General features: G+C 43.4%; 1 protein-coding gene across 2 annotated transcripts in view; it reads right to left on the minus strand.

Annotated features, from left to right (window-relative positions):
* LOC142748979 (organic cation/carnitine transporter 2-like) overlaps positions 1–6,969 on the minus strand; it is an 82,811-nt gene extending 75,842 nt beyond the window's left edge. For both annotated transcript variants that reach the window (XR_012882349.1, XM_075856449.1), the window contains exon 1: positions 6,372–6,969. Coding sequence is in view for 1 of the 2 variants with exons in the window: in XM_075856449.1 (XP_075712564.1) it covers positions 6,372–6,764 (393 nt within the window). In the remaining variant the exon portion in view is untranslated. The remainder of the gene's footprint in view (positions 1–6,371) is intronic.
* Positions 6,970–15,417: the final 8,448 nt, after the last annotated feature.

The raw sequence follows: 15,417 nt of genomic DNA on the forward strand, positions 1-15,417 counted from the left end.
GAAATTATGATTTTTCCTATTTGAAATGTATCTGCTTGTAAAACAGATAGTAATACCACACAAAATAGTTACTAATTAACATTTCCCATATGTCTGCTTTAGATTTGCATCGCTTTTTGAACATCCTTTTATTTTTTTAGGACGTTACAAGGCTTAGAACTTTAGCAGGAATTTCTCACATTCTTAAGAAAATTTCAAAAGGCTATTTTTTTCAGGGACGAGTTCAGTTCTGAAGTGGTTTTGAGGGCCCTATATATTAGAAACCCCCATAAAACACCCCATTTTGAAAACTGCACCCCTCAAAGTATTCAAAACAGCATTCAGAAAGTGTTTCAACCCTTTAAGCGTTTTACAGGAATTGAAGGAATGTAGAAATGTTCAAATTTCATTTTTTTTTCCACAAAATTCATTTATAATAAATTTTTTGGTACAGAAGTTTTTACCTGAGAAACGCATCTCAATGTTTATTGCCCAGATTCTGCAGTTTTTAGAAATATCCCACATGTGCTAATGGACTGAAACACCGGCCTCCGAAGCAAAGAAGCACCTAGAGGATTTTGGGCTTCCTTTTTTTAGAATATATTTTAGGCACTATGTCAGGTTTGAAGAGGTCTTGTGGTGCCAAAACAGTGGAAATCCCCCAAAAGTGACCCCATTTTTTTAACTACACCCCTCAGGGAATTTATCTAGGGGTATAGTTAGCATTTTGACCCCACAGGTATTTTCCTATATTTATTGGAGTTAGTCTGTGAAAATGAAAATCTACTTTTTTTCTGGAAAAACGTAGAAATTTTGAATTTTTGCAAGGAATAAAGGAGAAAAAGGACTCCAAAATTTGTAAAGAAATTTCTCCTAATTACGGAAATACCCCATATCTGGTAATAAACTGCTGTTTGGACCCACAGCAGGGCTCAGAACGGAAGGAGCGCAATTTGGATTTTGGAGCGCTGATTTTACTGGAATGTTTTTCGGTGCCGTGTCACGTTTGCAACGCCCTGGAGGGACCTAAACAGTGGAAACCCCCCAAAAGTGACCCCATTTTGGAAACTATACCCCTCAAGAAATTTTTCTAGTGGTATAGTTAGCATTTTGACCCCACAGGTTTTTTGCTAAATTTATTGGAATTAGTCTGTGAAGATGAAAAGAAACCTGAATTTTCTAATTTTTATAAGGAATAAAGGAGAAAAAGCACCTCAACATTTGTAAAGCAATTTCTCCTGATTACGGTAATACCCCATTATGTGGTAATAAACTGCTGTTTGGACCCACGGCAGGGCTCAGAAGGGACGGAGCACCATTTGGATTTTGCAGCTCAGATTTTGCTGAATTGGTTTCTGGGGGCCATGTCGCATTTGCAGAGTCCCTGAAGTACCAGTACAGTAGAAATTCCCCAGGTGTGATCCCAATTTGGAGACTATACCCATGAAAGAATTAAATTAGAGGTGTAGTGAGCATTTTGAGCCCTCGGGTGTTTTATAGATTTTATTAGAATTGGGCCGTGAAAATGAAAAAATATTTTTTTCCAATAACCTGTAGATTTAGCTCATAATTTTTCATTTCCACAAGGAATACAGGAGAAAAGACACCCCAAAATGTGTTACACAATTTCTCCTGCGTAGGGAAATACCCCATATGTGGTTGTAAACGGCTAATTGGACATACGGCAAGGGTCTAAATGGAAAAAAACGCAATTTCGTTTTTGGAGTGGAGATTTTACAAAATTAGTTTTTGATGCCTTGTTGCATTGCCCTGAGGTACCAGTACAGTGAAAACTCCCGAGAAGTGACCCCATTTAGAAAACTACACCCCTCAAGGAATTCATCTAGAAGTGTAGTGAGCATTTTGACCCCAAATGTTTTGCAGAGATTAGTGCACAGTGGATGTTGCAGATTGAAAACTGCCATTTTCCACAGATTTGCGCTATTTCAGTGCCCAATGTGTTGCGCCCAGCTTGTACCACTGGAAACACACACCCCATAAATTGTTAAGCGGTTCTCCAGAGTACAGTAATACCCCATATGTGGTCATAAACTGCTGTTTGGGCACACTGCCAGGCCCAGAAGGACCGCTATTTGTCTTTTGGAGCGCAGATTTTGCTTGGTAGTAATTTTGTTTAGTGTATTAGTGGTGTTTCAGTTTATAATATGGGGGCATATGTAAGCTGGGCAGAGTGCATCAGGGTATATGTTAGCTGGGTGGAGTACATCAGGGTATATGTAAGCTGGGCGGAGTACATCAGGGTATATGTAAGCTGTGCGGAGTACATCAGGGTATATGTAAGCTGTGCGGAGTACATCAGGGTATATGTAAGCTGTGGAGTACATCAGGATATATGTAAGCTGTGCGGAGTACATCAGGGTATATGTAAGCTGTGCGGAGTACATCAGGGTATATGTAAGCTGTGCGGAGTACATCAGGGTATATGTAATATGTGAGGAGTACATCAGGGTATATGTAATATGTGAGGAGTACATCAGGGTATATGTAAGCTGTGCAGAGTACATCAGGGTATATGTAAGCTGTGCGGAGTACATCAGGGTATATGTAAGCTGGGCAGAGTACATCAGGGTATATGTAAGCTGTGTGGAGTACATCAGGGTATATGTAAGCTGGGCAGAGTACATCAGGGTATATGTAATATGTGAGGAGTACATCAGGGTATATGTAATATGTGAGGAGTACATCAGGGTATATGTAATATGTGAGGAGTACATCAGGGTATATGTAATATGTGTGGAGTACATCAGGGTATATGTAAGCTGGGCAGAGTACATCAGGGTATATGTAAGCTGGGCAGAGTACATCAGGGTATATGTAAACTGGGCGGAGTACATCAGGGTATATGTAAGCTGGGCAGAGTACATCAGGGTATATGTAAGCTGGGCAGAGTACATCAGGATATATGTAAGCTGGGCGGAGTACATCAGGGTATATGTAAGCTGTGCGGAGTACATCAGGGTATATGTAATATGTGAGGAGTACATCAGGATATATGTAAGCTGTGCGGAGTACATCAGGATATATGTAAGCTGTGCGGAGTACATCAGGGTATATGTAAGCTGGGCGGAGTACATCAGGGTATATGTAAGCTGGGCGGAGTACATCAGGGTATATGTAAGCTGGGCGGAGTACATCAGGATATATGTAAGCTGGGCGGAGTGCATCAGGGTATATGTAATATGTGAGGAGTACATCAGGGTATATGTAAGCTGTGCGGAGTACATCAGGGTATATGTAAGCTGGGCGGAGTACATCAGTGTATATGTAATATGTGAGGAGTACATCAGGGTATATGTAATATGTGAGGAGTACATCAGGGTATATGTAATATGTGAGGAGTACATCAGGGTATATGTAAGCTGGGCGGAGTACATCAGGGTATATGTAAGCTGTGCGGAGTACATCAGGGTATATGTAAGCAGGGCGGAGTGCATCAGGGTATATGTAAGGAGTACATCAGGGTATATGTAAGCTGGGCGGAGTACATCAGGATATATGTAAGCTGGGCGGAGTACATCAGGGTATATGTAAACTGGGCGGAGTACATCAGGGTATATGTAATATGTGAGGAGTACATCAGGGTATATGTAAGCTGGGCGGAGTACATCAGGATATATGTAAGCTGGGCGGAGTGCATCAGGGTATATGTAATATGTGCGGAGTACATCAGGGTATATGTAAGCTGGGCGGAGTACATCAGGGTATATGTAATATGTGAGGAGTACATCAGTGTATATGTAAGCTGGGCGGAGTGCAACAGGTCATAATAAGATGATGTAATAATGGGGTGAATGAATAATAAAATTAATTATCCCTGGATAGTGACGCGCTTTGAACCAATCCTTTATGGACAGGCCGGATTATTGGGTGCAGGAGTCGCACTTCTAAAGGGTGTCTGTGGTGTTGTACAAAATATCCGCACTCCAGCATTGCCTAATCTTTGACTTCTTCACTAGCCCCATATGTAGCACAGACCCCAAGATGTCATAGTTTCCGCTGCATTTACAGGGTCTACCAGTGGGGGCTGCAAAGGATGACGTGGGGTTTTAGGTGAAGAACTGCTGCACATATAAATTAGTCTGGGCCGTTGTTTTTCATTATTGCGTTCCAAGAGTCAGAACTTTTTATTTTTCCATTAAAGAGCTGTGTGAGTGCTTGATTTTCATGGGACGAGCTGAAGTTTTTATTAGTATAATTTTGGGGTACATGCGATAATTTGATCCGTTTTTTATTCCATTTTTTGTGAGGTGAGGAGACCAAAAAACAGAACTTCTCTCACAGTTTTTTAAATAAATTTTTTGGAAACAACGTGACCAAAAAAGGAAATTCTGCCATTGTTTTTTATTGTATTTTATTTACGGTGTTCACCGTGCGGGATAAATAATTGATATTGTGAAATTATATTTTTTTAGGTCAGGCCGATACGAACGCGGCGATACCTATTATGTCTAGTTTTTTTCATTTTTTTCTAATTATAATTAGAAAAAGTATATAATTTTCTATTATATACTTTTATTTATTTATTTAAAACTTTTTTTTACACATACTAGGAGACTGGAAGATCTGATCTTCTGATCCCCTGTACAATGCACTGCACTACTTCTGTATGTACTTGTGTAGTGCAGTGTATTGTAACTGTCAGTTGAGCCTATTACGTCCTTGGGCAGGACCTAATAGGCTCCCGTACCTGGCAACCAGGAAGCCGTTGCTAGGCTTCCTGGTTGCCATTGCAACCATCAGAACCCTGCGATTTTTTGCGGGGGGCAACGGGGTGCAGAGGGAGCCCCATCCCTCTGTATCAATCACTTAAATGCCGCTGTCGCTATTGACAGCAGCATTTAAGGGGTTAAACTATGGTGATCGGAGATAACAGTGAGATGTCGGCTGTATATTACAGCTGACACCTGATGAAGATGGAGCGCGCACAGCTCTTGTGCCCACTTCATCCTCAGGGCGTTACTATATGCCCATTTGCGGGAAGGGGTTAATAAAAATTGTGTTTTTGTTTTTTTTTACATGTCTTTCTCTGATCTCTTCAGGGATCTCACAGAAATGAGGAGATCAGAGAAAGTGACAGGAGCTTTCTCCTGTAGACGACGTCACAGACGGCTGTGATTGGTCAGTTTCTGAAGACTGACCAATCACAGCAATCGCCGGCATGGGGGCCTGCTGATTGGTCCCCAGGCCGGTAACAGAGACGGTTAGCTGTCATTGACAGTTGCCGTCGCTGTGTTATCACTATGTGATTTCACATAGTGGCAGTTTATTCCTGCTCCGCAATAGTACGGCGCAGGTCCGCTTCAATGAGCGGCGTGTGCCGTACTAGTGCGGAGCAGGTACGCAACGGGTTAAACTGCATCTAAAAATGCCAGTGTTATTAAAATGTAAGATGCATTTTTTAAGGTGTTTTTAATGGCGTTTTTTATTTGGTGTTATTTTGTACGTGCTTATTTCCTGGCGTCTTTGAAGTCCTGTAGAGAAGCCTATGGTAAAAATGCCTGAAAAAACTCCATATCCAGAGCATGCGTTTGGAAAAAAACGCTACGGACCACAAAATTGCCTCAAAAACAGCCACAAAGCAAAACGTAGTTGTGTGTATTGGATTTGATATTTTACTATAGACTTTAGTGTAACATCTGGCCGTAACAAAAAAATAAAATAAACACCATTTAAAAAGGGCCACAAAAAAACAAACAAAAAGTCAGCAAAACGCTGTGTGTGAATCCAGCCTTACGATGATTAGATTGCAAGCAAGACTTCTTCTCGTAGGTTCTGTATATTGTATGGGAGCCGTTATCATCAGAAAGTAGTGAAGAGGAGATCTATATTATATATAAACCTAAGAGCCTGAATTTAGGCCAGTGTGAATGCAGCCATAAAAGGGGGGGGGGGGGGGGGATAATGTATAATGAAAAGTACTGCAATTGTTTACCATTTTGAACATTTCTGATTGCCGTCAGTGAATGGAAATATTCTTGCTCAATCCACACCAAATTATGGTAGCTGAGAGTTGGCTAGAATTGTATTCCCGCTGGGAGCTGAGCAGCCTGAACTCCAGGCTTATATGTTACCTACACCTATACATTGTAGCAAACCACAGGACCCTGCTGCTAATGTATTTACCTCAGAGGATTGTCCATGCTGGATAGAATTGTAGCAAACCTTTTATGAGTAGTGTTGCTATGTCAGCAACTGGATGTAAACAAGAGCATTATATTCACTGACAGCAAACAGTTCTTCAAACGCAATACAATAATTGAGCTTCATTTACAGGAAACCGCATGCAAAAAGTAATGTGACCACCATAATATGATATATACATCTAAAACACACACACACATATATAGTATAACAGACAAGCAGTCACTGACCTCGGTGACCACGGTGGAGTGGTAGAGGTCCCGGTCATAGTGCCAGCCGTCCAGACACTTCTCCTTCTCTATGTCGCTGACATTGACGTCCACCCCGGGGATGAGCCCCAGATCAGAGAAGTTCCTCAGGATGTCTAGTCTGTATCGCCGGCACTTGCTCTCCACCTGCCGCCCGTCCTTCTCCTCCCAGGGGATGCTGACATTCCTCCAAGCCTGGCTCAGGTTGGCATTATCGGGTACCAGGCAGCGGTGCTCTGGAATAGCGACCAGGAAGACAGCGGAAAGCCCGGTGAAGCCATTGGGGATGATACTGGCGCTGAGCAGGAAGAAGATGGTCAGCTGGAAGGGTCCCCAGTCCCCCAGGAAGGAGGTCGCCTCATCATAGTCGCGCATAGCTGGCGCTGCCGGGTGGAGGCGGGCGCCCTGGCGGAAGAGGAGGAGGGTGAGCCCGGTGGTGTCCCGGTCCTGAGGTAGGGGAGCAGAAGAAGGCGAGTGCCGTGTACGGGGCACCACCACACATTAATACACCCGCCGGGGGGAGGAAGTGTTGGGCGGCCTGTGCTCGGTGACTCCCATAGGTTAGAGGGTGACCCTGACCAGTCCCGGAGCCGACATTCCCCAACCTGCCACACGAGAGTCCGCCCTCTACTCTCACAGAGGACGCAGTGACAGGACGCCGGTTATCAGACACCCGTCACGTTTTGTGGTATTGAGGGTGGACGCTGCTGCATGTCTCCATTGACCTGGAGCGATGTTCTGTGTCATTATATTACCGCAGGAACCGTACATGGCGGCTAAAACATTGCTCATTGCAACACAGAACACGAGTAGCCTGGCAAATACTTATTCTAGATTTTACCCTCCAAACATGGAAATCTCAAATAGGTGCAACCAGTAGTAGTCAAGCTCTTTCAGTGCCCAAGGCAGGGGTTTCAGAAAGTGCCCGTACCCTTAATCCTAGAGGTTCAGTTGGGTCACTATTGGATGAACACTCATTTATTTGTCCTGTCGCCCCTTCCCCAGCGATCACCAGGGTTCTCATTTCTGTTACATATTCCCCATTTAGGAAATTTACATTTATGAATTGTGCCATAGGAGCTCGTACAACACGAAGTGGTTTGTAGTCAAATTGGCACCCCTGCGATGCGATTGCGGGGGTGCCGACGGCTGCTATGGCAACTGGAGGCTTAACAATGACTTTATTATTTTTTTTTTTAAAACATACATATATGGTGTCGCTGCGTCCGTAACGGCTAGATCTATAAAAATATGTTATTCTGCGTGGTGAATGCCGTAAAAAAAACCTAAAAAACAATACCAGAATTGTTGTTTTTTGGTCACCTTGCCTTCCAAAAATTGGAATAAAAAGTGATCAAAAAGTCACATGTATCCAAAAATTGTACCTATAAAAACTAGAACCCGTCCCGCAACAAACAAGCCCTCATACACCTCCGTCACCGAAAAAATGAAACCGTTATGGTTCTCACAACATGCTGACAGAAAAAATACATTATTTTTACAAAAGTAATTTTATTGTGCAAAAGGTTGTAAAAAATAAAGAAGTGCTATAAATTAGGTATCGCCGGAATCAGACTGACCCGCAGAATAAACTTTACATGTAATTTATAACGCATGGTGAACGCTGTATAAAAAAAACTATGCCACAATTGCTGTTTTTTGGTCACCTTGCCTCCAAAAAATAGGATAAAAAGTGATAAAAAAAGGTCGCATGTACCCCAAAATGGTACCAATAATAATTACAGCTCGTCCCGCAAAAAACCCCAAACAGCCCTCATACTACTACGTCTATGAAAAAATATGATAAGTTCAGGCTCCAATAAGTCAGGAAATAAATGATATGCAGTTGTGCAGCCCGAGGGGAACTTTTCGTCTGTTTCAAGAGGTGAATTATCAAGGCCCTAAAATTAGGGAACCGAGAAGGGGAGGACTTAATCTGCTGGAAGCGAGGGTGCCCGGTTTACACCAGGACAACACTTTCCCAGCAAAATGACCCAAACTGCAAAGGTTCCAAGTGTTGACCAAACGGGGGATAGGAAAGGAAACCATCTATCAGTGCGACACTGGCCTGTGCAGAATGGATTGCGTCACAGCGTAACACACATCTATGGATCATTTTATTTTTTTCCCCCCTTTATTATACCACTTGACTATGCCCCTGATGTACTCTGCCCAGCTTACATGTACCCCCCCATTATTATACCACCTGACTATGCCCCTGATGTACTCTGCCCAGCTTACATGTGCCCCCACATTATAAACTGAAATACCAGTAATACTCAAACAAAACTACTAACAAGCAAAATCCACACTCCATAAGCCAAATGGCGCTCCCTCCACTCTGAACCCTACAGCGTGCCCAAACAGCCGTTTACTTCCACATAAATGGCATAGCTGTAACCCTTTTAACATTTTTTTTTGGGGGGGGGTGTCTCCACTGGCACAAACTGGGCACAACATGTTTGCCACTGAAATGGCATATCTAGGGAAAAATTGCAATTTTTACTTGCATCATCTGCAGTGCATTACTTTATGGAAAAGGCCTGTTGGGTCAAAATGCTCACTACACCCCTAAATGCCCTGAAAGGTGTAGTTTCTAAAATGGGGTCACTTCTCAGGTGTTTATGTTATTATTTCACAACAGAGCCAAATTAGGCCTCAACTTCGCATGGTACTCTTTCACTCCTGAGCCCTGTCGATAGTCCAGGGAAAAGATTATGGCCACATGTAGGGTGTTTCTAAAACCGGAAAACACAGCATAATAATTAGAGAGCTGTCTTTTCACAAGCTGGGCACCACATATTGGACACGGAAATGGCTTATCCATGGAAAAATTGGCGTTTTCACTTTGCAGCATCGAGTGTACACTAATTTCTGGAAAACACCTGCGGAGTTAACATGCTTACTACACCTCTAGGTGAATACCTTAAGGGGTGTAGTTTCCAAAATGAGGCCACTTCTGGGAGGTTCCCATTGTTTTGTTCCCACAGGGGCTCTGCAAATGCGACATGGTGCCGAGAAACAAATCCAGCAAAATCTGTACTCCAAAAGCCAAATGGCGCTCCTTCCCTTCTGAGCCCTACTCTGTGCCCAAACAGCAGTTTATGACCACATATGGGGTATTGCCGTACTCTGGAGAAATTGCTTTACAAATGTTGGGGTTCTTTTTCTTTTCTATTTTGAGAAAATGAACAATTCTGAGCTAAAACTACATCTTATTGAAAAAAAAAAAACATTTCTTTTCACTAGCCAATTCTAATTAAATCCATCAAAATGCTCACTACACCCCTAGATGAATTCCTCAAGGGGTGTAGTTTCCCAATTGGAGTCACATGTTGGGGAGTTTCCACTGTCCTGGTACCTCAGAGGCTCTGTAAAAGCGACATGGTGCCGAGAAACCAATCCAGCAAAATCTGAGCTCCAAATGCCAAATGGCGCTCCTTCCCTTCTGAGCCCTGCCATGTGACCAAACAGCAGTTTATGACCACATATCGGATATTTCCATTCTCTGAAGAAGTTGCTTTGCAAATGTTGGGGTAGGGGCTTTTTCTCCTTTATTCTTTGTGGAAATTTCACTTCAACTTTCTAAATGCAGTTTTTAATACTTTTAGGGGTACAGTTTTTAAAATGGGGTGATTTATGGGGGTTTCTAATATATAGGCCCCTCAAAGCCACTTCAGAACTGAACTGGTTGCTAAAAAAAATAGGCTTTTGAAATTCTCTTGAAAACTTGAAATTTCTTCTAAACTTATGAGCCTTGTTGAGTCCTATAAAATTAAAAAGTAGACATATGTGGAATGTTAATTACTAACTATTTTGTGTGGTATAACTGTACAAGCAGAAACATTTCAACTTATAAAAATGCGCATTTTTGCAAATTTTCTAAAAATTTTGATGTTTTTCACAATGAAACGCTGAACATGTCGACCAAAAGTAATACCTGTCAGATTTGAAAAATTAGACTCTGTCAGGAAAGTCAAAAGCGGCTGCAGAAGGGGTTAAAATAAACAAAAAAATGAATCTCACTTTTTTAAGCTGGAGGAACTTGTGAAGGTTTTTGTGATAATTGAACATTTTTATTATCAACATTTTCCAATTCATTTTTATTTTTAGTTAAGTTGACCAGAAAAATTTAAAAATCAGGTAGGCATCCCTGCCCCATAATTGCCACATATGCCTTCCAGTGACCCCAGCCATATACTTATCTGTGGTGCTGCCAGTCACAACCTGATATCACATCCTGAGGCATTCCGGATTTCTTGAACACTAAATACACAGAGCTTTATTTTTATTTAAATTCTGGCTTAAACAAAAGACCGCATAGCAGGGACATAAGCAACATGACTGAAGACATTCTGTACTTTACTGCCATAATCTGTAAACTCAGAGAATCTGCCATAGTCATAACAATTTATTTTTATCTTTGAAGGGAGTTTTACAATTTTAAGAATTTCGCTAAAATGAAATATTAAGCGTTTAAAAGGGGCCATTTCTCCATAACGTATATTCATCTCTCTGGACAGTCCCGGGTTTCCTCAGGATAGGCCATCAATATCTGATTGGTAAAAATCCGACTCCCGGCACCCCGATGATCAGCTGTTTTGAAGTGGTTATGGCACTCGTACGCCACGATAGGATAGGCCAACAATTTCTTATGACTGAAAAAAACCCTTAAAGGGAACCTGTCACCAGCATTTCACCTATTGGACTTTACTTATCCCTCACTGGCCGCTGCTATAAAAAGTTAATTGCCGTTATCCCCTCTCCTAAACTCCTCCTCCGACTGTAAATAACGGTCTGCAAACATTTCACGCTTTTTATTGTAATAATCTGGTGTCCCTTTGTGCGTACGCACCAGAAGAGGACATCAATGCACAAGCGCTGGATTTTGTGTGCTGGGGAAGGCGAGGAGCTGTCAATCAAAAGTAAGGAGGCGGGGTAAACTCGGCAAGACTTGTGGAATGAAGATATGACTCTTCAAACAAAGATTTGACTCGTTTCAATCGAAGATATGACCCTTTTATGCTCATTAGCATACGGTGTGGGAACACTAAAAAGCTGAATACTAAAGCTACATAGCCGACTAAGAAGACAATTATAGGTTATATAGAAATGATTTTTCACCCACTACCACCAGGTATTGCTGGTTTAATAGGTGAAATGCTGGTGACAGGTTCCCTTTAAAGATTTTATTCTTTCCTCAGTTCACTGTATACAGATTTTACATTAATAAATTCTGAACAAAGCAAAAATCCAAAATAATATTTTATATCCAAATTTATTAAGTATTTCACAATAGGAAATGGTACTTGCCTTGTTCTCCAAAGACAGTTTTGTGTGTGAATATATACTCTATGGTGACAATACTAGCTTCCAGCACTTTACCCATTCACTCAAGAGCACACTGCACAAATGGCACCAGTCATGCCAATCACTTGCATTAAAATTTCGTAAGGTATTTTAATGCAATTGTGGAAAGACCCCTACCTATGACCATAATATGACAATGCAATGCCGATGAAACTATTGGCACAGTTGGAGTCACCAACAGCACTACCATTCAACCCGATCTAGGACAGGAAAACTCAGCAATACTTACCCGCCAACGGCCTCGACCGCAGACTTGTGTGCTCGTGCTGGCATCTCCCACCTCTGAGACGCCGGCACACAAGACTGTACTCGGCGGCTGCTGCTTTTGTGCATAGGGTGCAAAAACAATCTCCCCCATCCTATTCCAGCATACCCGGAACTATAAAAAAGGACTCTGCCCTATTCCTCCTTGCCTGAGCGTTGTTGTGTCTGCCCATGTTAGTCTTTGCAAATGGTGCCTTAGTTGTATCCTGTATCCAGTGTTCCTGTATCACGTATACAATAATTGTGTTTGTTCCAGTGCATAATCTAGTGTCGGAGTCAAGAGTATCATCTGTGCCAAGTGTCATCTGTGCCAAGTATCAACTGTGCCAATTGTCTTCTACGCCACGTGTTGCTGCGCCTAGTGTCTGCCACACCGAGTATTTGCCAAATCATCTATTTAGGTACTCTTGTCCTAGAGACTGTGTCATGGCCGCGGGCCGTCATGCTCACTCACTTACCCCATCTCCTCCTCAGGAGACGCCAGCGCTCACTTCACGCTCGCGCTTGCTATTAAAGGGCCCGCGTGCGCACCTGAAATTAGTACAAAATTAGCCCATGAGCACCCTGGACTATAAGAGGGGCCCAGCCCCTTCCTGCCTTGCCTGAGCCTTGTTGTCGTTACCCTAGTCTGTCTATGCAAATGGCCTCCTAAGTGTTTTCCAGTCCAGGACTGGGGCGTGTAGTCGGAGCCAGGGCAGGCCCAGCAGCACAGGATTGACGGCTTTAGCCAGGACAAAGAACGAGAGGAGCTCGGAGTGGAGGGCTCCAACTTGGAGCCTCAGCGGTTCATCTGAGACTTTTGAGGTTAAGGAGATCCTGGACACCAAGAGAGTGGGTGGAAGAACCTTTTACTTGGTGGATTGGAGGGGCTATGCTCCTGAAGAGAGGTCCTGGGAAGCAGAAGAGAACCTCAATGCTGCTGCCCTCCTGAAGAAGTTTCTCACTCATTCTGGGCCCAAGAGGAGGGGGCGTAAGAGGGGGGATACTGTCATGTCCATGGTCGCGGCCCTTCAGGCTCACTCACCTGCCGCCCGCAGCCATGGAACTGTGAGCGCTGGTCCCCATCTCCTCCTCAGGATACGCCACCGCTCACTTCCGCTTCCGGCCGGGTCCCGTAGGGTGTGCTCGCACGCTCACACTTGCTCTTAAAGGGCCAGAGCGAGCACCTGAAATTAGTACAAAATTATCCCATGAGCACCCTAGACTACAAGAGGGGCCCAGACCCTTCCTGCCTTGCCTGAGCCTTGTTGTCGTTACCCTAGTCTGTATGCAAATGGCCTACTAAGTGTTTTCCAGGACTGGGGCGTGTAGTCGGAGCCAGGGCAGGCCCAGCAGCACAGGATTGACGGTTTTAGCCAGGACAAAGAATGAGAGGAGCTCGGAGTGGAGGGCTCCCACTTGGAGCCTCAGCGGTTCATCTGAGACTTTGAGGTTAAGGAGATCCTGGACACCATGAGAGTGGGTGAGAGAACCTTTTACTTGGTGGATTGGATGGCTTTGGTCCTGAAGAGAGGTCCTGGGAGCCAGAAGAGAAACTCAATACCCCTGCTCTCCTGAAGAAGTTTCTCTCTCGTTCTGGCCCCAAGAGGAGGGGGCGTAAGAGTGAGATACTGTAATGCCCATGGCCGCGGGCCGTCAGGCTCACTCACCTCCTGAAGCCCGCAGCCATGGAACTGTGAGCGCTGGTCCCCATCTCCTCAGGAGATGCCAGCGCTCATTTCCGCTTCTTCCGGCCGGGTCCCGTAGGGTGCGCGAGCACGCTCGCACCCGCTCTTAAAGGGCAAGCGCGCGCACCTCAAATTAGTACAAAATTATCCCATGAGCACCCTGGACTATAAAAGGGGCCCAGCCCCTTCCTGTCTTGCCTGAGCCTTGTTGTCATTACCCTAGTCTGTCTATGTAAATGGCCTCCTAAGTGTTTTCCAGTTCCCATTGTTTCCAGTTCCTGCTACCTGTATCCCGTGCTATCCTAGTCAAGTGCCGTGCTGAGCTGAAGTCACGACGTGCTGAGTACCATGCCTGTCCTGCTACGCCACGCCTGGCGCCTGCCTGCTGCCTAGTCCCAGCCGAGACTGTCTTGCTACTGTCTGAGCTACCACAGGTACACTATACGAACTATAGACTGTGTCCTGTTGGCCAGCTGCCATACAATCAAGGTGGTACGACCCAGTGGGTCCACGCACCCAACGTGACTGACTGTTATTGACTATTGTTTGGCCAGCTGATAGTCCGCGACGGTGGGTCCACATACCTCATAGCTGTGACACTTGATATCTTCTTTGCCTTTATTATCCCTGATGAAACTGTTATATGTCAGGGGAAATGTATTGGAACTTTGCAGCATTTTAATACTGGCATTGGATTCGGCTTGCTGCAAAATCCAATTCCTATATTTGATTTATCATTTACTCGGAGATTGAGGTTGGATGTAATTATCTAGTCCCACTCGAACTGTAGTACTTGACATATTTTTTATTGTTTATTTCTGTGACCTTGTGTCTTCTGTATACTATTTGTTAGGGCTGGACGATTTTGCCCAAAAATAAAATCTAGATATTTTTTAACACTTTGGGCGATTTTCGAATTGAATTTCGATTTTCTTATTTTTTTTTTTCTGTTTATTTAACAGTAATACCAAGAGATAATTTAATAAATTATTTTCTTTATATAAATAACTTTTTAACATATGTTGTTATAATTATTGTACGTAACTTCACAACTTTTAACCTCTGCAAATACTTTATTTTATCATGAATACAATTGGAGAAATGTCTATCTAATTGATTATAACTTCCGTGTTCCCCGGCAGAGAACAGGTTAACAGAATCTATAATCAAAGAGGCACTGCGCGCACTAACATCCCCCTCTGTCCGTCACCAGCTCAGCCGGTCTACGACATTGCCGGATTCACACGACTGTGATTGGACCGTGAAAAACGTTCCGTGTGTCAGACGGATTTCACGGCCCGACCACAGTACATGTGAACGGGACTGCTGGCATCAGTCATTCAGGCTACAGTCACACGACAGTGAAAAAAAAATGGCCATTAAAAACTGATCAATGGTCAGTTTTTTCTGTCCATTTTGCATCAGTTTCTCCAAATTCTCATCCATTTCCAGTCCGTCTTTCATGGCAATTTAAAAAAAAAAAAAAAAGGTGGATTTCATTTGTCAGGGTAGATAGTGCCTACATATAGTGACACAGTGTCCACATATAGTGACACAGTGCCCACATATAGTGACAGTGCCCACATTTAGTGACATAGTGCCAAAGTGCCCACATATACAGTGAAGGAAATAAGTATTTGATCCCTTGCTGATTTTGTAAGTTTGCCCACTGTCAAAGTCATGAACAGTCTAGAATTTTTAGGCTAGGTTAATTTTACCAGTGAGAG

Source organism: Rhinoderma darwinii, chromosome 3 (genome assembly GCF_050947455.1).
Source record: "Rhinoderma darwinii isolate aRhiDar2 chromosome 3, aRhiDar2.hap1, whole genome shotgun sequence".
Taxonomy (NCBI): Eukaryota; Metazoa; Chordata; class Amphibia; order Anura; family Rhinodermatidae; genus Rhinoderma; species Rhinoderma darwinii.